The sequence below is a fragment of the Numenius arquata genome, chromosome 10, assembly GCF_964106895.1.
Source record: "Numenius arquata chromosome 10, bNumArq3.hap1.1, whole genome shotgun sequence".
Classification (NCBI taxonomy): Eukaryota; Metazoa; Chordata; class Aves; order Charadriiformes; family Scolopacidae; genus Numenius; species Numenius arquata.
In genome coordinates this window covers 47,462,890-47,486,897 of record NC_133585.1, presented here as the reverse complement: position 1 = coordinate 47,486,897, position 24,008 = coordinate 47,462,890, and the positions used below count along the sequence as shown (strand labels likewise).

Genomic DNA, 24,008 nt, shown 5'->3' with positions numbered 1-24,008 from the left:
GCAGCTGCCTAATGGCCCTTTGTGCAGGGATGTCTCCTACCACCGAGCTCAACATTATCATGGAGCTTTGTAGGGAGGGAAGAGAAAGGCATGATGAAGTAAACTTATTGCTAAAGGGCTGGCGAACAAACAGGAATAAACAGCTGAATTTCTGATGGAGTCAGAGGTTCCTTTCTGCATGTGGTTCAACCTTTCTCCATCCCTTAGAGGCAGCCTGTCCCAATGAACAGACAGTGTCTGTAGCATCATGGAGTCTTCTTCAGTCCATCTGCAGTTACAGAGCAAGGCTATCTATTTGATTTTTACTTCTGTTATTTAAATCTTAATACAAAGTTTTCTGCCCTATGCTTTTAGTTCATATTTCTTTTAATTGCAATATCATCTCTATAAGATATTCTTGTAGCGGGACTTGAAAACATTGTATTGGTGACACTTGTAGGTGGGAGTACAGGCATATATCGCAACTCAGCTTTATGCCTGCCAGAGTACTTGTGAGAAAACAGATTAAGAAGACGTAGCTCAATACATATTTTTCTGAGACACTGCTATGAAAGAAGGTTGTAATTCTTTCTATAAAAACTTTCACTGTATGTCTGTGTTAGCACATTTTTTTTTCTCTTTTTTCTTAAACCAAACTTGTAGTTAGCAGCTGTATAAGAAGCTCTAAGCAAAAATGGTGGTCATCTAGTTATGTTCCACACAAAACATCTACTTTTTTGTAGCTAAGTTTTTTTCTCCTCCTGACTTTTGATGTGGTTTGCTCAGTTAAGGCTAAAAGCAAATTATCAGAATTTTTTTTTTTTTTCATTAAACTTGCAATGCTTCATCCAAGTTATACAAACAGAGAATGCAATTCAACTCTCATATTTTTTCCTACATGTTTTTCTGATCTATATACTTCATTCAGACATGATTATCTTGTTCTTTATTTAACCATGATTTTATCTCTGACCCTTCTTCCAAGACCCATAAAAACAATAACATAGCTTGATTTGTTACAGGTTTAGGTACCTTCTTCTAAATCAGTTGTACTTGCACATGTGGCTTTTTTATTAATCATGTCTGAAAAAAGGCAAGGCAGAAATGGATTTGCAAAGTAAAGCACATAGGTCTTCCATCAGAAGCCATTGCTGGTCTGCAGTCAAATCCAATTATTTTTTCTAGATGCAGCAAATAAGCTGTATCACTTTTTCTAAATAACCCAGATTGTTTGGAAAATATTACTTACCTTTATGAAGATCTAATTTATTTTGTTTTCTATTACTTTCTTAACCACTGTCTTATTTTCTTTCATCCCTTATTGCTGCACATCTGTGTGTTGTGATCTGTTTTACCATAGGACCTGAAGTCCTTTCTGGATAAAACTGAATTTTGTTATAATGATAATTAATATGTTGACAGTAGTACTTTTCCTCTAAAAATAAGTAAGAAGCTCATTGAAAACTTCTTGGTTAATGCTTTACCAACAGTTTAGTAATAGTTCTATAGAGTTCAACTACTTGCCTAATTTATTGAAACACCAAACTTTTCAGATATATGGAGCTCCATGTCTGTACTGTGTGAGTTGATAGAATTAGCTGAAGATCACTTTGTTTCCATTTCTCAAAGATAATAATAGATCTCATCATGTGACTTGCAACTGTAATAAGGCTTGTATGTGGTTGCTAGCAGCCATAAAAGAAGAGGCATAAAAACTTTGTAGACCATTATGACCTCCTATGAGCCTTCTTCCTTGTCAAATGGCAAAGGTATGTAGGAAGATGGAAGTTGGAGAAGGACAGGAGATAGCATACTTCAGTTTTAATGGAAATTTTCTCAGATTAATAGCAGGACAGATGTAGGTCAAAGCTATGTTGACACCAGAGCAGTATGGGGGAAAAAATTTGTGAAGGGCTACGAGTATCTTTTTCATTACACTGAAGTATATACTTATAGTGGGTTCGGTATGGCTTTGATCAAAGCAATACTGGATGAAAGACGAGAGCCTTGATGTATCAAGGAAACTTCAGAAGATACCTACATACTTATAGTCTAATAATATCCAGAATTAACATGCAAAGGAGTGCATCAGTACCTCAGTTTTGATTTTAAGATTATGCTGTAGGACTGTGAGTCTGCAGGTAATTGAGATATAGAAAGGTCTTCCAGAGTAGTTAAAATGAAATGATAAAGTAGAAATATGGCTTATGGCTATAAAAAGGAAATATGACAGAAATATGAGGAAATATATGTGAACTGCAAATTAGATTGGAAGAATTAAAATAAAATATTTATAACAAGTACTGAAATGTAGAACAAATAAATGATTATTTGATGTATGTTGTCATTACAGTAGGCTTGTATCTAGTGCCTTCAGAGACTGGATAGGAATTTCAGGATGAATGGGAAAGAAGATCTTGGATTGCCACGTTCAGTTGGTGGATTGTCATTGAGGACAGACAGAGTTTGGAGAGTGAAGTGGCACAGGATGCAGGGAAGCACTTAATCACTTTAAGCTGGCTTATGCAGCCAAATTATGTGACCACAGTAAAACTACTGTATTTGATGTTGTAGTAAAAGTTAAACCTTTAAGCAGTTGTGCCAGACTCTCGGTACTGTGAACACTGAATGAACCAGGATTCTTTTATCATCATCTGTCAGCAACAAAAATGCATTACGTATATAGATTTTCTGTGTTTCCTCAGTAATGACTACAGTAATATGTACACCAAAATATGCTGGATGAACAAGGTTTCTGACAAGCTTATTTAGATCTCAAGGAAGCACCTAATGTCCAGACTTGTCTGTATGAGAGCTCTGATTGAAAGATAATATTATTGCAGGAGTCTAACCGCTTGGCAACAGAGCAACCTGTCAGAGCATTCCTCTTGAGGTACAACCGTAGAGCTGATTACAAGCATATATATGTGAGCTCCAAGCTGTCTATGAACTGGAAGTTTTATAGGCAGGCTAAAAGTGGTAAGACTAAATAAATAAATAAATTTCTTATCCAGGACATTGCACAAATAGATTTATATCTTCTAGTGAAGGATAGAATGCCTCCAGCCAGCTCAGATTACAAGCAGTGTGTGCTTAACACCAGCCTGCAGGTGACTATGTAGATTGTTGGAGGACTACATTGGCCTAAGGATAATAACTGTTTGTTTGCAAAAGAAAGATTTTGATCTTTGGCATTTGGACAAAAACCTGTCAAGGAACAGAATGATTGGTCTCAGGAATGTATGTAAAGAGAAAGAAGCCTTGATAAAAGAAATTTTTCTGAAAAGGGAATAGACCCAAAAGCTGATAAATGTACAAGCAGTTCTGCCAGCCCAGGAAAATATGTTCAGTTTCTTACAGCCATTCCACTGAAAAATACTCAACAAGGGTGTTCTGTAGACAGAGACATAGAAGGAACCAGTATATAGGCAGGCAGAAGAATGGAAAAGAAAGGAAAAAACCAGCAAAATTACACTCTTTTGATGTTTAGGTAGAGGAAAATCATCCTCTCTTTAGAGTCAGCTTTTCCATAATCCATGCTTTCTGTATGCCTCTGCTTCCATATTAAACTTTTTTCCCCCGTTTTTAATGATAACATCAGTTATAAGAGAAAACAGATTTTAATCCTTTCCTCTCCTTCTGGGCTGTAATCTCTCTAATTCTATTAAATAGGGATTATGTTTTTGAGGTGATTCTGTACCTGTCTGAGCAGTTCCTTTGCAGAACACAGCCAGTAGCTACCCAAAGTTCAAGAAAAGACTATTTGCTCTGTTCTGGAACACGGCAGTATTGATCCAGATACCGATTCTAACTTCCAGTTTGAATCTGGTTTTCAGGTAAATCCTTTGACACCAAACTTAAGTTATTGGATATTTGTGACCAATGTAAGAATGAATATTTTTGGCATGTCTGCATCATGCTCCCAATCATATTCCACATTGCCTGTTAAGAACTGTGCAGAGTCCAGAGATGCAATTTAAAGTAGTTCTAGATTTGAAGGGCATGAATTGCATGTTACCAGGCAAATCCACATGGCCTATGTAAGGGTCAAAGCCCAGTGGAAAATTGCCCCATTATGAGTAAGTGAGATAACTCTGAAACCAACCCAAACCAACTTGTTGAGATAACTCTGAAACCAACCCAAACACGCTAAACATTCAAAAGGTTTTTATGCACAAACTGGATATGAACTGGATTCAGATTTTGTGGTGAAATTCTAACTGTAAAACCTGAGCTAAGCCTGAAACTCACGTCCTCAGGCTTCAGGAGTTTTGAAAATGCACATTTAAATTACAGCAGTCAGACCCATCTCTATTTTTAAGATATAGCTACTCACAGGAGGGAAAGGTGAATCATAAAGGAGCCCTTGCATTCCGTTTTTTTGGGTTTTTTTCTTTCTCCTTAAAATACTTGCTTCTGATTTACTTCTGCCTGGAAACAAAATTCTTTTGTTGGAGATACGGGTCAGGCTGCAGTGGCTCAATGAAAAGAGTATTTGGCTCCAAAGACTCACCCTATAATGATGATAATACAGGCCAAAAATATCTTGCTTTGTGCTGGAACAGTATTCTCATTAGATGCTAGAAGATGAGATCATTTGGATTTCAATTTGTAAAGCCTTCAGAACAGGAGTAATACTAGTACATTTTTAGGAAATATTGCAGGCATTTGAATTTTTCCAAACAATATACAGATATAGCTCTTTCTGCTAGCCATGTAATACATGTTAGAACTGCACTTTGTTTCCTCTGAAACCACTACAAAGTGTCTTTTTTTATTTTTATCTGATCTTAAGGCAAATTTTTTAGCCAACTTTCAGTACAAGATAACGTATTTAGTAGCCATAAGTCGCATGGTGAGATTATACAAGAATATTTTGTAACATACGTCATGCTTTCAAAAGTTATGTGAATGAACAGGAAGATCTTGGCTCTAAATTCAGGTAGAAAGTAGCAGAAAGAATAAATACAGAAATCCTCACAGGGAGGTACTGCTTGAGTCCATGGCAGTCACAGTTTGAAACAAAGCTTTACTCAGAGGAAAAGTTAGCAGACCAGTAACAGCTTGGTCTTCATGGCTATCCATAGATCTATTTATAAAGCAGGTATGCAGTCAAACCTGTGAAAAATACAGATTCAAATCTTTTCTGCTCTGCAATACATCTCAAAGCTTATTCATAGCAGACTCCTATAGGCTAGGAATAATTTCATCCACAGGAAGCAACTCCAGAAAAAAAAAAAATCATGTTGCCCACAGAAATACGGCCTGAAGCCTTCAGCCTACATTGGGATTTGAATTCCTATCCTCATTGTAGCTAATGAGGAGTTTACATTTCACAGTGTCTGACAGCATTAAATTCAGCACACCAAGACACAAACATAATAAGCCATCACTTTGGCTCTAGAAAAATATCATCAATGTATATAGGCCTTTGTATGTGAATTAAAAGTATATAACAATGTGGCTTTGCTCAAGGTTCAGGAAGTACAAAAGTGTGTATGTTGGTATGAAGATTAAGTGTAGATAGAAATTTATAAGGATTCAGAATGGTTAATGTAAAATCCATAAGGAAGAGTAGCAAAAATCAACATATAGTCTATAAAAAAAATGAAATTATATGTGGTAAAACCATGTTGTAAAAAGAGAATGAATCAAACCCCCTCAATATCCAGGCAGAAATGAATGTATCTGAAGAATGTATAACTTCTCTGATATTCAAAATGCAAATGGATTTGTACTTCATGGGTACTGGTGAAAGGGCAAAGAACCTAGGTGGTAATGTTGGCCACCAAACCAAAAAGATCATACAGATGAAGCTTTTTATACAAAAAATCTGAATCATCTACTGCACAGGGCTTGGTGACAGCATTTTGGAAAGTTTGGGGGCCTTCTTGTTCTTTTAAGTACAGAGACAGACATCTGTAGAAAAAAAAAAAGAGATCAAGAGACGGACTGTACAAGAGGTTTATATAATATAAGCATGACACAATGTTGAAAAAGTAACATAAGGAGTGTTGTTGATCAGTGGGGAGAAACTGAAGATAGAAGAAAATCTGAGACGGCAACCACCACGTAATGAGAACATGCCCTATTTGAAAGCTACAGAGAAACATAACAGCAAAACAAAATCAAATTGACTTCCAGGGGTCAATCTTAAAGCCTCAGAGAATTCATAAATAAGGCTTACAGGAGTCCTCAGAAAAAGAGTTAAGAAGGATTTTTGGATGACAAACTGAAGAGCATCACATGATGCAAGAAAGTCAAATGTGAAGCTAGAAAGTGTAAATGGGAGTAAAACCTGCAGATCTTCCATTCTGGAAGGCTGGCAAGGTCCTTCCAAAGCACTTAGTCCAGTTTGGTGTGCCATTGTTCGTTTAAGAACTGGATAGAACCCAGAGCCAAGAGATTTATTAGCTGTCCAGAAGCATGATCTCTGAGGGAGGAGAGAAAAAGGTGGTGCTGTTGAGTTTGAAGAAAAAAATATCATAGGGAATATGATATCAGTCTTGAGCCTTGAGAAACTGCCTGTTGAAAAACAAGGGATACTCTCTATCAGTTAAAAAAAAAAAAAAAAACAAAAAGACAAAAAAAGACTTTTTAATGGAAACACTGGAATAGTTTGGCTTTAGACAATGTAGAATTTCCTTCATTTTCTTCAACAGAACAAATTATACCAACATCTGTTGGACATGAGCTGGTTGATCTGGTTTGGTTTTGAACTTACTGATCACAGCAAGGAATGAGCCTTTGAGGAGATTGGATATTTTTTTTTTATTTCTAGTCATAAGCTAACTAATGTAAATTCAATAAAATTTGTTCTTTCTAACCTTAAGAATGATGTCCTACTCTTTGCAGCTGTCACTATTATAGGCAGGCACACGTCTCATAAGTGTGCTTGTGCTTGTTTAAAGGAAGCTTTCTCTCTACTAATTTTATTTTAAATGTCACATGTAGCTGTATTACTCACATAGAATTATTAATTATTTAAAATAATTTAAAATGCTTCATATTATTTCTTATTGCATTTTAATACTTTAACTAATATTTGGGGCTTTTTTGAGCTTTTATTTATCAGAACAATCAGTCACTAATGTAATCCTACCTCACTTGAATTTATACCAGAAATTATAAAAAGTTTCTTTCCATAAAAAACAAGAATGTTTTTGTGGGAGAAACATTTCAAGTTGATAAATGTAATGTGCATATTATTTACAAAGTCCTAATAGAAAATATTTTCCTATAGAAAATGTGAAATTAGTAGATTATGTAAGGTTTTAATGTAAAACACTTAACAACACTAGATGGAGATGGCAAACAATTTAACAAGGTCAATCAAATTACAGTAATGTCTAGAAGGTGCCAGTACAACAATATACTGTTGTTGTTCTATATGTAACACTAGCAGAGATTTACACTAGAATAATTCTTACTAATGTGTTAGATACATTCCTCTTCATTGTACTTTTATTTATATTCTTTCAATGGCTTTTTTAGCTATAATACAGTGTTTAGTATGAAAAAACAAGTGGGCAGCATGACTAAAAAAAGAGATCAGTATATGCATTTGCACCTAGCTCTCCATTTGTGTCTCTAACTAATCTCTCATGAAACCTATTAATTACAAAACTCTGATTTTGACTTTAGCATAGAAGTGTTTCTGTTAAAGCCAAGTGTAAACTTCCTTCTTTTTCTCTTTTACAAAGTAAAGAATCGGAAATAATTTTATTCTTTTCTTAAGTTTTTCTTTTCATTAAATAGAGGATCGCTGAAGTCTCTCTGTAAATCCTGAGCCAGTCATAGCACAATGGGGCATTATGAGAGAGATGGAGTATCCTTCTGCTATAGAAGGAAAGTCATGCACCCCCAACCAATGTTCAAGCAAGTGGCGTTTGTACAGCCGTAGAACCAGCACCTACTTGCCTGGCTTTCTCTGCTGCCTTTCAGCATGTGCTTTCAGAGACAGGCAAGCCAGTTACCAGCTCTTCTCTCTGCACTTCTTCACGAATGGTTAACAGTTTTGCTCTGGCTTGTTCCAGGGAAGTCCTTCCGAACTCTTATCCCTTCCACGTGGCTGTCGACCAGTCACAGGTTGACCATTTCTGTCAGCCGGTGACTGGTCAACAGCTTTATTACTTTACTCCATTAATACTTACGTTTCTTGGGAGATCTGTCATTAAGATGAGCACAAGTCTTTCACATAGAGTAGAACTTCATTATGTACTACTACTCCTATTCAAAATTCTTCCGTCTACCAGCCAAACAAGTTTTCCCAGCAGGCACTTCTCCAGAGGAGAAGCCTCCTTTTTCTGAGATCTCATCATCAGACAAGAATTTCAAGATAAGTCTAAAAAGTATATTGTATGTGAATGCCAACAAGTTTTCCCCTTACTTGAAAGCTAACTAGACACAATCTAGCATGAATAATCTCGAACTGACAATTGCATTGACGGAGACCTTAGTCTGATTGAATTTGCCCTGAATCTCAGTAGAATTTATTAGATTTTATTCAACTATATGATACTGTGTTTATGTATTGTCAGATATTCCTGGTTTAGAAACATATACTCCATAGAACTCCTCCTACTTTGTCCTTGCTTGTAAGAAATCCCTGCAGCTTTTCAAATGGGCTTCCCAGATCAGAGCAAGCATCCGTCTTGAGGAATCCCTCGTAATTTCTTCAGACCTCAGCTAGTCTCTTTCTTTAAGTAATTAGTTTATTTCTTCTTCTTACCTCTTTCTTAGACTTCAATTCCTAAATTTCAGTGTTACCTGGTTATTTCAGTCCAGATAAGTTGGACACAACAGAGACAGTAATTTTATGGTCATAGGACTGATATAAGGGCCTCAGGGAGCCTAGCCTCTCTAAACGTATGAATGCCACCAGGCTCAGTCAAGTTTCTACGAATAGAACTAATACATTTTTTTAAAGATATGTTAAGCAGTTCCACTGTAGAAATGGGTGACTTTCAGGTTGTGAACCATCTGTTAAGAAATTGTATTTCTCTTGCATTTAATTGTTTGAATTTCAGTAAGTAAGTTGTGGTGGCGATTTGAACATGATTACTTTTTTTTTGTGATTTGTTAGGATTTGAAATCTAAACTTTTTTGACATACATCAGAAGTATGTTTGTTTCATTATTGGAAAGCCTAATCCTTGGAATTTAGTTGCCTGTACAAAACTTGTAGTTAAAATGCCAAGATTTATTTTGCCATACTCATTTTCAAAACATTGTGATAGCAAACACGGTTGCCAGTAGATTCATTCTGTAGAAAATTTACCAAAAGCAAATATAAAACAGATGATGCTGCTTCTCCATCTTTGTCAGCCCCATCAACTGGGACTAGCAGCCTGGAGCTTGAAATCAGTGTAAGATTTGCCTTGTAATTGCATTGGAGCAACAATGAGCCTTGAATGAATAAACTAAATTGATGTTTAAATTCACCAAAGTTTTTTAAAAGCAGCTATGAATTATATAGATTGTTAAAATCTATATTTTTTCTCACCTGTGTTTTGTGATTTTAGTTGCCTGATTGGCTTGAGTGCCTTTTTCAGAGCTACATTGCCCATCCTTTGGCTTTGAATTTGCATGGCCAATAGCTAAGCATTCTGGGAGAAATCCTTTAAAGCATTTAAATGTGTGCTTGAATTTTGGTCCACTGAGTTGTACCACTGAAACTAAGGCATATAATGAGGAACTTAGCAAGACTGGAGTAATAAATAGTTCTTAGGATGTTGGATTATTGCTGAGATTGAATAGCTTGGTTTTCCTTCTGCATTAATTAGCATCCCCATTTATTAATTTATAAATAATTTAGCAAGGACCTCTTTCTATTTCGTATTTAAATTCCTTGGGGAAAATTTATCTTTTCACTTTCCTTCTCTGCTTTTCGATTAATCTACTTTCACTAGCATGTACTTTACGCCTGATACATTTCTAAAAGTCATTCCCATTAGTTTTATTGACTGTCATTTCTAATTTTTATTATTTTTTCCAAACGTGTTAAATCGTCATTCTTTTTTTACATTATTATTTCATACTGTACAATTATGCATAAAAGTATGCAAATAATATTATATATTTTTCTTTGAGTAATCTCTTGTCAGATCTTATTAACTGTTTTCGTTTTAGTTGAACTGAGGTACAAAGTTTTGGGATATTCCATTGCAAATCAGTGCTAATCTAGGAATGCAGACTTTTTTGGTTCCTAATTGAATAAATGCTGTCACAATCAAGTATACTGGTCCACACCATATGCTTTGATGAGGAGGGCATTCCTAGGTATGATACTGAGCAAAATTAGTGCCAAACTGCAGTATTTTGAAACACTACAAAACACTATCGTTTCACAGGATTAATTCACAAAATGGCATTAGAACTGTATGAACAGAAGAACACACAACAAATGTGGCTGGTTTTGATCATATCTTGGCAAGCTAAAGCATCTGTGGTTAACCGTGCTGACATTCTAAAATAATATTATACAGCTCCCCTTTTATCTTTCATGAGAGATAATGAAAAGAATTTGGGTTTGGCCATAAAAAGGGACAACTCTCTTGCTCTTTATTTCCTTTTGTGTATAGTTCCTCTTTGCATAGTGTATTTCCTATACTTCTGTTTTAGAAGTTAGCTACTTTTCGTATGTATTTTTGACTTCGCTTTTAAGTAAGATTCTATACAGCGAGGGGAAGATAAGAAAGCTGCATGAAAAAGCACACTTCACTATAAGAAGGGATAGGAAGAATGAGCTTCGCAAGGTAAAGAAACTGAAGACCTTTCAGAAATCATCATATCATAGTTCATAGCCAATGCTAAAACCTACACATCAGTGTTCCCTGATGGTGTGTATTACATGCAGAGATAAACAGAAGCGAATATGCATACCGTAAATTTTACTGTTTTGATATACGAAGAACACTTGTATTGATCCTGTCAACACTAATATCAGTAACGGGTATAGTGGATATGTTTATTTAGCTGTTCCTATTAAGAAAGCATTAGAATACAGTTTTAAGATACCTGTTCTTTAACAAGTATCTTGACTTTCATTGAAGCTATTAGGTAGCACATTTGTAAAACATTTTAAACATATTTTGTGACCGTGCTGCAAAAAGACTGCTAGAGCATAGATCTAAGCACACACATACACACACAGAGGTGCCTTCCAGTTCTTCCAGGCAGCCTTATTCCTTTAGAAATGCCAAAATGTCATTTAGCTCAAGTGAAGACTTTGCCCTTAAGTCATCATCATTCTAAAGCTATCTGATACATAAAGGGTGATAGAAGTGACAGGAAGTACTATAGGTTACACCACTTACAGTGTAGCCAGGAATAGTGCTTTTTCATGTCCTTTTTCTGCATCACTTTCCGCAAAGCAAGTATGTTACGGTGGTCAAAGGTCTAGATAGAGCAGCACGTAAAGCTTTCAAAGTATCTGGATATCACACTAAGACACAAGATGTATCCAAGATAAACAAAGCAAACTACTGGCGGCAGCCTAATGCTGGGTTCACTTCAAAAATTCCTTTCCCCAGTTGTGGTCAAAAGCATGAGGTGGTGTTAGTAGTTACATCAGAAAGTCTTTTCTCATTAAACATCAAAGGAAAATACCTTTCTAAAAAATATTTATTTTCATATCAAGCAAACCAGCTGTATTATTTTTGCTATTTTTATCTTAGCAGCCTTACCAAATGATGGACTACTGTTTTAATCTGTTTTTACACTCTCAGTGTGGAACAGAGAAAATGCAATAGATAAAGCATACTGTGCAGAAAGAGTATTTATCAACAAGTTTGTTTCATGTTTTGGCTGTCAGTACTGTTTTCAAGCTTTTTATAGTTGCAACTTTTTTTCTTCTCACTGTCATTCTTGGCCTTGCCTCTCCAGTTTATATTTAGATTTAGGAAGAAAGCAGAAGACCAATTAGAGCTTCTGAATTTGAAGTTTTAATGAAAATGCTCTTTTTTTTTTTTTTTTTTTTTTTTTTTTTCCATGACAGCAAAACTAACAGTGACTCGAAACAACTTCATTTTGGCAAAGCATTATTGTGAAAAATTAGTATGGATATTAAAAGGAACTTTCAGTACAAAACAAGGAAAGGAGCAGAGGGAGTATCCTGCTGAAAAAACCAAAATGTTACTGTGATAAGATGTCTGGAGGGGAGAGGGAGACTAAAGGACAGGGAAGACTGAATCTAAAAGAAATAAATTCCCTTGGAAGGTTTAAAAATGTAAGAATAGAGGTCTTTCCAAGTAAAGTTCTCTTCAGTTCTCTTCTCTTTCAAGAAAGCTGAAAGGCTGGATTGGTAAGCATCATGATAGTTTGTTAACTGCATAATAGAGAGAAATACCTCTTAGAGTTGATCTTAAGAAAAGGCAAAATAAGAAAGATTTTCTTGACTCTCAACCTGTCTCTGAACCTGGTAAGGTCTTTTGTTGGTAGCTGGACACAGGAAATACATTCTTTCTGTAATTTTAACTTAAATGTGATAAAACAAAAGAATTGATTTCAAGATGACTGTCATATTGTGTGGTGTTCTGTTCCCTACACATGACAATCCTGGTGCCTGGTGTCCAGTATTCTGTTCTGAAAACGCCTGAACATAACATAGTTTAATGTCTAAGAGGACACGAACAACAGGTTTCTCTGATAGCTGACCACACCAAATTTTGATACAGAAGTAAAGCCTGCTTTGCTAGTTTTAGCCAGACATGCCATGGTATGTAGCAAGGCAATAAAAGGTGCTTAAACCTTAAAAGTCTGATGGTGAATTTATGATAGGTGTATTGCAGCAGTGACGAGAGTGTGATTTTTGAGTCTCTCCTGTCTCACAAACAGTAAAAGAGCAAAGAACTGGAGTAGGGTTATGCCACAAGACTCACAGCGGAGCTGGGCTATTACGAGGCTTTCCAGGTAATCGGAATTGGGGCTGTAATCTAAGTCCTGATACTGCTCCTTGGTGGCATGGAAGGGAGCATGGAGACTAGCACCGATAAATTACTCTGTGACCAGCTCTGTTCTTTCTTGAAAATGGAGTGGTAGATCTAGCAGTAAATTACTGCCATAAAACCTCTTCCCACAGCCTCTGCAAGGTAGGTGGCAACTCTCTTGTGGTCCTTGCCTACAAGAACATCTGAGTGTTTGGCAAAAGATGCATATTTTGGCCAACTTTAGCATATTGCAGTATGGTTTAATACCTTCTCCTTTACTGCAGAAAATATGGTGTCTTTCCTGTGATTAATACACGCTAGCTAACATCACCATTGGCAGTTTACAGTCATTGGAGTTAACTGATTTGAAATACACTTGCTTCCATTTTGTTGCTAAATTAAAAGACTTGCTTGACTGCTATGCTGGCTTGAAGGTGAGAATATTAAGTGACAAAATTACTGTTGCACATTCACCCTCTCACAGCTGCAGAATTTCTGTTTAAAACTGCATTAAAAGTCTTATCTAAGTTAAGTCATTTGCCCTTTTGCACTGTGGTAATGCCAGGTTTGAATGTGTTATATTCATCTGTGTAATTTACTTCTAGAGAGAAAATCAGAACATAAATAAAGAGCAAGAATGAAAAGGTGATAATTAAGATAACTAGAGGTAATATCATATAGAAGCTTTTTTAGAACCTTGTGAGGAACTGATATTATAGCTTCATTTTATTTCTCATATCTGAAAAAAAAAATATGACTGTCATTAATTAGAGGTACTAACATTTTGGTCTAATAGACACCAAAATGTATTATATCAACATATCTCCATTTCAGCAGTGTAGAAATACGTGTGAGGATTCTTCTCACATTTTCATTTTTTCATGAATTCAATATTTTAAGGCATTTTTACAGTGACTTTTTAAACTCATGCTATAAACTTGCATATGATGAACTTTTTATATGTGTATTAGTGCCCTCTACAGGATGCACAAATGCACTTAGCTAAATGTTTTGTTAGAATTTATCAATGGCATGTTAACTCCTATACAGTAAAACTGCTATAGTAGATCTATTTAAAAAATCTGGGTAATAGTCCTGCTGCTTTGTTCCTTCCTTTTGTGTAAATAAAACAATTTACTAAATTGCAAGGATGCAGCAGTAATTATCACGTAATCACAACAATTTTTCAGTACGCTGTAGTAATGGCAAAGTAGAGAACAGAAATAAATGCACATTTACATATGGCATAAAGAACTGGCCACTAGTTAAAAGGCACCCTATGAATCAGTTTTAATGCTAAAGGCAGCTCAGATGACTTCTGATACAGTTAAAGTGAGATTTCCAAACAAGCTTTACCAATTTAGTTAAAATTCAGATATGTCAACTGTTGACCAGACGTTGAAAGCAAAAACTTCAAGGTGGTTAGGTTATGCATTGTTGCTCTAGTCTCAGTCCAGTATCAGTAGTTAACCAACCCCTAGAGGTGCCAAATTCTTTTTTTTTTTTTTTTTTTTGGGGGGGGGGGGGGAGCGGTTATAGATAAAATATAAATAATCTGTACTCCTAACTTAAACAACTAAGGAGATGTCTAGACTTAATGGACTTAATTTTCTATTTAATAGATCAAAAAGACTGCATTTTCACTTTTAATCATTAATTCTTTTGTTTTAGAGCTTTTTGAGACATTCCTGGCTAGGTTTTTTGGGTAGGCAGCAGTACATAATAGAATTTTCAGAAAGCTTCAAAATTGGAAATTATTTCACTGAATTTCACTGAATTTTTAGAGTTGGAAGGGACCATAAAGATCATCTAGTCCAACTCCCCTGCTGAAGCAGGATTGCCCAGAGCATGTCAGAGCATGTTACTCAGGACTGCATCCAGGCGGGTCTCGAAAATCTCCAAAGAAGGGGACTCCACAACCTCCCTGGGCAGCCTGTTCCAGGGCTCTGTCACCCTCACCATAAAGAAGTTTCTTCTCATATTTGAGTGGAACCTCCTATGTTCCAACTTGTGCCCGTTGCCCCTCGTCCGCTCACTGGCAACCACTGAAAAGAGTCTGGCTCCCTCCTCCTTCAACCCACCCTTCAGATACTTGTAAGCATTGATAAGGTCTCCCCTCAGCCTTCTCTTCTCCAGGCTAAAGAGTCCCAGCTCTCTCAGCCTTTCTTCATAAGGGAGATGCTCTTATTGTTGATTGTTTGAAACAATTTTTTCATTCTCACATTTTCCCCCTTCAGATTCTAACATTTTTCAATAGTATCCTGCACATGACATTTTGCTTTTAGTAAAAATCGAGATAAAATTATAAGGTAATTTCGTTAGCCTTGAAGTTAATGCCTACATTTTGTACTCAGGATAGCCAAGTTCACGTCCCATTCTTTTACATCCCAGGTGAGTCCTGTGGTTATGAAGCTATTGGCTGTTCTTTGATAGTCTTCTCATTCATTGATTCATTCATTTTTCATCAAGGAAACAGCAATTCTGTTTTGTAACTGATTAACTATTCATAAGCCCGAATGCTCCAAATCCTAGGGTTATCTTCTACAACAAAGTGAAAATGCAGTCTTTTTGATCTATTAAATAGAAAAATAATCCCGTTGAAATTCTTTTTTTTTTTTTTTGAATGTAGACAAGGACAATTTTTGGTCTGTGTTCCACTGTTGTGAACCCAGAATCATTTACACCATTTTAAGAAAAATGCAATTCCAGACTATTATATGTATCGAGGAAAATAAGATGATTTTTTTAGTTGTTAGGAATTATTTACTGTGAAATCTAAATGTAAGCTTTAAATCTATTCATATATCTAGCTGTTGCAACTTTTCAAGGAGACTGTATCAATTCAAGCAGAAAATGGTTGTAGTTAATCATTTTTATTGTCATGTGTATCTCTGTCATACATTATAGGGGAAAAAGTAAAAGATGTTATAAAAATTATTGTTTTTAAAACCTTTTTCATCATAAACCTCTTACATATTTTTCAATTTCATTAATGTTTTGAAAAAATATTCAGTTTTAATGTGACTTCTCAGCAGTTTCATTCAAATATATTGACTTTTTTACTTCCAGAAGTGGCATTTACAATAGCCATTTCCAATTATTAATTGAATTATGCTCTCATTATGCTCAGTCCGAATTTTATTAAAATAGATTCACTTTTTCAGTAAAGCAAATCGTGGCCAAACATAGATTTTGGATATGAACCTTCAAGCAAGTATGTGGATGAGCAACTGAACACAGAGGCATAGTCCAGTTTTATTTGCATTGCAAGACAAGAGGTGGTTTAACTGCCTACCATTAAGAAGCAATGTTTCAAACGTTTGTACTCAATAGAAGTTAAGAGGATATTTAAGAAAATAAATACTGACTGTTGCAATTTTAGAAGTATTTCCTGGATTCGCGATTTGCTTTGATCAAAATTTATCGCAGTGAAGATGCTGGATTTTAATTTATTGGGGGACTCATTCTTCGTATTTAAATGAAAGGCTTAGTAGAAGTCTTGCTTTGGTAAGGTCGCCATGCAGAAAATATACATCAAACACTAGTCATGTTCAAGCGCCTTGAGTAATGAATCTAAATCATTCATTTTAGAATTTACTTACTAATAACGGCTTACCTCTGAAGACTTTGATGCTGACGCTTTATTTTACAAGCGAACAGCTGCATTGAGTCAGGCCATACTACAGCTTCCTATCTATAATATACCTCCAATATGATCACATCAGTATTGTACCTGGAACCTCCACTATTTAACATCAGTCAGTTTCGCTGCTGAGGGACTCCACAAGTTTGAAATCCCAGCAATCATGCCAATCATGTTTCCACAAAATAACCTACTTATTTTCATTTTAGTAATGTACCTCTCCATAGCAAAAATTCAGTTTCATCATGCTTTTTTTTAATACAAGTACCTAGCTAAATTACATTTCAAGCCATTTATTAAAATTGAAAGTCTTGAAGAGCTGTGCAATCAACATGTGGTACAGAAGCTGCCTTCTGACTCCTTTGGGTTTCTAATCAGCCCAAGTTGAATTGTAATAACTGGGCTTTTTAAAAAAGAAGCAACAAGCATTTTCTGTGGTCTTTTTAGATTATTAGTTGAATATTTCTGGGTTTTTTCAGTCTAGCAGTGATCATCTCTTCCAAGGTCTTAGTGCTGAAAAACAGCTAGCTAATCTCACAATGGCATTTTTAAATTTTAGCTATGTATATATGGTAAAAGAATTAAGAATTGGGGTTTTTTATTGCACTTAAACTTTTAGAACATAAAGTCTATATTTTCAAGGTCTCTTCAATGGTAAAGCAATCTTGATTAATTACTCATATTTCTCTGTGAAACCTGTGGAGGTTTTAACTTAATAATGAGTTTGCAACAAGTAAAATTGCAAGCTTCAAAAATTATAAATATTTTACAAACTCTTCTTTAAACTCTAACTCAGAGGACATATTGACATTACAGTCTAATTACTTGCATAATCTTATTACTTCATCATATTGTTCATTGATGTTTCTGAAAAACCTAGAGAAAGATCAAGGCAGTAAGATTCAGCTGCGCATGTGATGCTGCAATACCATATAATTTGTACACATCAAAATGCTACACAATTCCATTGTCGGTGCATTTGAGGTGATTTGCTTACAAGAATGATGTGAAGGAGTGGGATAATGTTAATATATGGCTCATATGGCAAAGTAATTTATTAGTTCTTGATTCTTGGCTCGCTAACTCTTCTGCCAGCATTCTCTTTACACAAAACAATTAGCTCTACTAATCAATATGCTCAAGTGCTGGTCTTTTCATGCTAGTCAGTTATTAAGTCATTGGAAGGTGCCGGTGTTGTTGTGTGACCTAACTCCTAAATTAGGAAAGGATCATTTCCTGGTTAAATAAATGACAAAATTTCTTCAGCCTGCACATACATAAGCAAATATAATCCAGTACCAAACACCAACGTTGTACTTCTATGGTTTTTATGAAACTTGTCATTTCTCAAAGGCTGAATTTCAGTAACGAGTAAATTGAGAAGAAGTAAGTAGTTTACACTTGTTTCTATGAATTCTGAATGTTCAGTTTCAGCAGGAACATGTGACTAATTTTAATTGTAGAGAAAGGGACACTGATTTGCTCTCTGTCAAAAAAAGTATGCTTTAAAGGTCTGGTCTTTATAAATCTGCTATGTATAAAGAGGTTTCTCTATAAATACACAATAGAACTTTTTGCTTGTGCTGCTTCCTGAATTTTCTCCAGCAACCTCTGCAGCGACTGGTATTCTTTGACCAGTAGTTTGCCTTCAGAGATGCTTCTTTCTTAGTGAAGTCCTTACTTAACTCATTCTCTTCCACTGGAAGCTGGAGGTAGGAGTAATTTTATTCAGTTTCACTTACAGTTTTGATTTTACATCCTTTGCACATACTCCATGCCCTTGCTATTTTATTTTCTCTGAAAGGTTCACTTGTTATAGCTATCTATTCTAACTCATGTTCCTTTGAATTCAGTTCCCTAACTACTTCCTTTTGAGCTGTACTTGAAAGGGCTTGAAGGTTCAAGTCTTTTCTTTTTATTCTTTTATTCTTTTTTTTTTTTTTATTCCTTCATCCCTCTCTAGAATGTCACTCATCTCAAAGTAGGTCTTGAGTACAATTCTGTAAGTCAGGGAATACAATTAATAGATCATTGTCTTCTTTCTGTAAAAAATAAGTTGTTTTACCATTGTAAATTATTAAATACCTAAAGTTTATTTCTTTCATTAAAAAAATCATGCTATTCATTTTGAATCCTGATTTATATTGTTATATTTATTATTCATAGTGTTTGTAGCACCATTTCCTAAGCAGCACTGAGCTACATGATCTAACATCATCACCATCAAAGCACTACAAATTTACATATATTAAATTAAAAAATAATGAATATCTTATAGTTTTTCTTCTGTTCTGTATTTTTAAGTAATGCTGATCCATGTCTTTTATTTGCTATACAACCCCTTTCCATTTTTCTTGATCCTGCTGTTTAACTGTTGGATACACATCAGTAAATTCTGGCTGGCTGATCTTTTTCACCTTTCTTACTAAAACCAAGATAATTATAAGTGCCCATTTTTCTTCTAGTTTAAAATAAAAAGGAGGGGGAATATTCTTGAACTTGTTGGTAGCACATTTTTTGAGAATAAAGCATATTTACCATATGTGGGTTTATATCTTCAAAAAGAAAAAGGAACAAGTTTGATTTAGTTTGAGTTTTAATTATATTTTATTTAGTTATATCACTTTATCCTTAACTCTGCCTGCTTGGATTTTCAGTCTGCTTGGACAAATTGGTCTTTCTTTCTAAATTTCTATTTTTTTAGGAGAGAAACACTTTCTCATTTTTTAAACAAATGCTGCTGAAAGTGAGGAAATACTAATGCTGGCTTAGAACCCGTTGCCATTTATCTTTTGTTATCAGTCTTTGCCTGATATTATCTTTGGCACTTCTGATTGATTTAGTGTCTGACCTGTACCACAGTGATGTTTTATACCCCTTTACATTAATTCTGCTCTTTCAAACATTACAGATGTGGTCTTCTCATAAGTAAAGTCTGACAATTCTGCATGCTGCTCAGTTATTTACGTCTTCATATCCCCTTGCCACCTTCAAAAATACAAAAAGCCCCAGGGCTTGAAAGTATTTAATTTTGCTACTGAAGAAGGTGAACGGCATCTGGAAGCACACTCTTTGATTTCTGATATTCAGCTCCAGTAGAATTTCTTGTGTGCTGTTATAGATGGGGGTCAGATTTATTTTGAGTGACAGAAAACCTGGCTATAGAGACATGCTATTCCTCTGTCTTAAAGGTAGCAGAACTGCAAGGCAATGTGATGTTTAAAAAGTAAGTTCTGCAGTTTCTCTGGATACTTTTAGGTAAAAATATATACTGCTTTCTCCCTTGGTGGTTCTCCATTATACTCAGCAAAGTTTGGTTACAGAAAGTGGATTTGGTTGTTTTCTTGTGAGATTTTCAAAACAGCAGTTGTAATGAAATTGTTTTCAGGATGCTTTGCCAAGATATTTGTAAAGCTTATAGATTTCTGGAGATAAAAACCTAGGACTTGACTTCGTTGCTCTCAGAAACCCCCTATTCCTCTCTTGCATTCTCTTTACCAGTAGAGTAATGAAGGGGTTCTGTTTGTTTGTTTGTTTGTTTGTTTTAAATGAAAGTGGAGTTTAGAAGATGACTTAAAATGATGATTTCCTGACAGTAGTTTAGTTTGACAATTAATTAGACTTTTTTTTGGCTTCTTGCTCAGGACATTTTGTCTTTAACACTGTAAAATGGTATTATCAAACACTCTATAGCCTCATTCTCCTTCCAAATCCTGGAATGATTAGTTTACTAAATATTATCGCTTAATTGCAAAAAAATCTAAACATCCATCTCCATTAAGAGCCAAAAGTTCTGAAAATTCTTGTGAAATACTTAAATATTGAAATAATTGAAAATTAAATAATATTAAGTATTTAAAACATTGTAACAGAGTGGTGCTTTTGTTGTGTTGAGGACTTCTTACACAGCTACTGTGAGGTATTGTTGGTATATATTTAAGTTTTCTCAGAATTCAGGGCTAGAACACACAAAAAAAATCTGCTGTTGAAATATGGCAATTAATCACAGAATATTTAGTAATCAGCTTTACTTATTCCAGAAAATTTCCTTGATTTTATTTACAGTGATAGAAGGCAAATGCATTACCTGTTTTACACGTGTTTTTATTCAGTTCTTTCATGTTTACTGTTGGTTCTCTGTTGGAAAGTCTTTCATGCAGTAGTTCTAGGCTATTTTTCATTACAGAGTTCCCAGTACACCACCTTCAGGGAAGGAATGTAAAAGCTTACAGGTGCATGGATCTTGTTTGAAAACAAAAAGGCTAGACTAAATAAGAAAAAAATTATGGCACTGGACAAATCAATAAACAAGAATAGACATGAGGATAAGATTCAGGAAAAAAAAGAAGACATAAACTTTTGAATGCCCAATGAAACCGGGTAGGCTGTTGTTATATATTATATATGTGTATGAGAGTTAAAAGAAATACTGATTTTATAGTGCTGTTCACTACATGTCAGTTTCTTGAGTTTTCTATTATTTTAACAAAGAATTTGCTGTAATCAGATCTTAATATTATTTTTTGTCATTTTTTTTCATTCTCCTTAAAAATTAATCACATTTAAAAAAATGGATTGCGTAAATATTTGTCATTTTTCAAATAACTTCAGTCCATTTATCAAAACCCTATTTTTTTAATTGAAAATGATTTTTTCAATGAAAAACCTTGGACATGTAATTCAAAATGTAGAATTATAATATGCAACTTGGACCCAGTTATAGAAATTAAAATTCATTAGACAGTCAGTTCAGCTTTAGGAAATAGTTACCCATTTTCTTTGCCTTGATTTTGGGTGACCAATAGGAAATGTATGCATATCCACTACCAACACTAAAACCAAAGGGCATTCTAAATAAGTCTCTTTAATTTATTGGAGAACAAAGGCTCTTTGGAGCCTATTGGAGATATTCTCTAACGGACAGCAAAGAAACTCTTCCTTATCCATAAAATGATCCACCTACAAAGTATTGAAAAGAGCATTCAGGCAAGTCAGTGCTGAAAAGTTTAGATCTATAAATGTCTTCAGATTTGTATGTGAAATTCATCTACTGATAAGCAAAAGTCTATAGTTTCACATGATTTTGATATAGAAATTGAACCATAAGTATGAAGAAATATTGATAGTCATTATTAAAGGATTCAATCAGATATTTTGTCCTAAAAATGTCAATTTGTGGTCATACATTTTATGTGTTTTTATTTTCCAAAGTAATTGTACTGTATTTTTATTTATGTATTTTAGGCACGGAAGGGGCAGTGTTTGGGCACTCTGTGGAGACACCCCATATCAGAGCAGAACCTTCCCAAGACCTCAAGTAGGTGTTGTTCAAAAAGTTGTTTTAAAATCAACTATTCTCAAAAATAATTAAGTCTTGATTAAAAGCAAGTATTTGTATAGTAATATATACTGCCTACTCAATGACTCGTACATATCCAAAATACTGGTAGACTCCAGTTTGTTCTAACTAGTCAGAAAAAATCCACAAACTTTTATCACACAAAATGTAAAATATGTTACTTCTTTATAGATTACTTGCCTCCTGTAGCAGAATCCTTGAGAAGCATGCTTTCCCCAGAGATTGGAATAGTCAGGCAATTTTAAGGTCAATTGAGTACAGTGCTGTGTAATAGCATCAGACCTAGATTTTGATTTTTTTATGAGCCATTACAGAATATATAAATCAAGTTAAAGTAAACAGTCCCAGATTTTTTTCTTCAAGTGGTATTTCCGGGTTGTTGGGCTTTTTGAATGCTACACACACACTCTTCAAAAATTCATTACCAAGTGAGGCTACATTTGTAAATGTAAAAAATCCAAAGTTTTCTGTACATATTCTCAAAAGTGGAGAAATGAATAAATAGTAAGAGATCAAGTCTGAAATTTACTGGTGTCTATAGACTGAGAAAGAGAAAATTTAGAAAGGTATATAGTGAAAGCTTTTTTCTCGAAGTGTATGTATGTGCATCGCCAAGTACTGATACGTAATTTATATGGATGATTAATGAGAATATATGACAGTTGCAGAAAATCAAAGGTCCTTCCTTGTGTTTCTCTCCACGGAACTGGTGAGAAACAGTATAGACTTTGTATCAATTTTACTATTATTCCTAAATATTATATATCTATCCCTTTACCTACCCAGCAGTGTTTACAAGGAATTGCTACAGAAAAGCGTAAATTCCTTGTATTTGCAAAGGCTTTTAGGATCATCAACCAGTAATGATGTTGCAGAAATTGTAAACAGGAAGCTGCCTGTGTGGATGAGTTTGACCATTGTATGAGGGGTATAGGAAGTAAATGATTGTGTTTCATTATTTACACTAAATATTTTAAGGTAATGTGATGGTTTGGGGTCTTCCAGAGGATCCTACTCATTGGATTTTTATCTTAAAAATCCCTACACCCTACCAAGATTCCTGTCAATCCTTTGGTGAAAGTAGTTGTAAAGGCATTTATTAGTGGTGACCACCAAGGTGGTATGATCTCTAACCAAAGGCAGTTCAGCAGAAATCAAAGTGGAAACACAACAAGCTTTTCTTTTTTCAGGGGCCCAAAAATTTGAGTAAGAGAGGGGAACTTGTCTCACTCAAAAGAATGTGGAGACACTGCTTTGACGACTTATTTCTAATAATTAAATAACAATAATAGAGTGCAAACGTATGGTAAAACAGATAATCCTATGTCTTCAGGATTAATTTCACTAAAGCTAAAATCACCGCACATTGCCTCCTCTTTGTGCTTTATTCATTGCCATGATGCCCATTGCTGCTTAATGTTTTCGAACACCACCATTTCTTCAGCTCATTTTTCCAAGGTGGATTTAATTAGTGAGAATTCTACTGAATTTTCCGGTCAACTTTCTTCCCTCTCATTAATAAGGAACTTAACCCAAACTTTTTATCAATAAAAATGATGAAATGGAAACCCTTGCTGCCTGATGAAGCAGCATGAATTTATGTATAAGAAATTTTATTCTTAATATATTTAGTTCATATTGTGTTCTGCAAGTTTTTGTACATCTGTGCTCCTATATATTAGTCAGGTTTCAGTGATATTCCTTTTTTAAAACTCTCAAGTCATTTCAATATTTTACAAATGATGACAGCTACTATTAGCACAGAAATTTCTTGGGTTTTGGTATGAATCTTTCTAGAAGGTAGCCTGCAGACCCTTTTAGACCTTGTAATTTGAAAGAACTATAAATAATATAAATAAATATAAATTATCCTTTATTTTTCTTGTTGGAATATGTATTTTTGGTCAAATAATAAAGCTCAAATCAAGATATGAGTATATTTAAATAATACCCTTTATATTGTGGGGTTTTTCTTAAAAAAAAAAAGAAAATGCTGGAAAACTATTCATAACCTTGGATATATAAAACAGTTCACTACTGAATTTAAAAAGTGGAATTCTGAGCACCTTGATTACTGGCAATGAAACTGAACTATAAAA

The 24,008-nt window shown here is 34.7% G+C and overlaps 1 protein-coding gene across 1 annotated transcript in view; it reads left to right on the top strand.

Annotated features, from left to right (window-relative positions):
• The window catches only part of SGCZ (sarcoglycan zeta), a 284,402-nt gene that overhangs the window by 173,479 nt on the left and 86,915 nt on the right, over window positions 1–24,008 (top strand). The window contains exon 6 of the mRNA XM_074155015.1: window positions 21,795–21,867. Coding sequence (XP_074011116.1) covers window positions 21,795–21,867 — 73 coding nt within the window. The remainder of the gene's footprint in view (window positions 1–21,794; window positions 21,868–24,008) is intronic.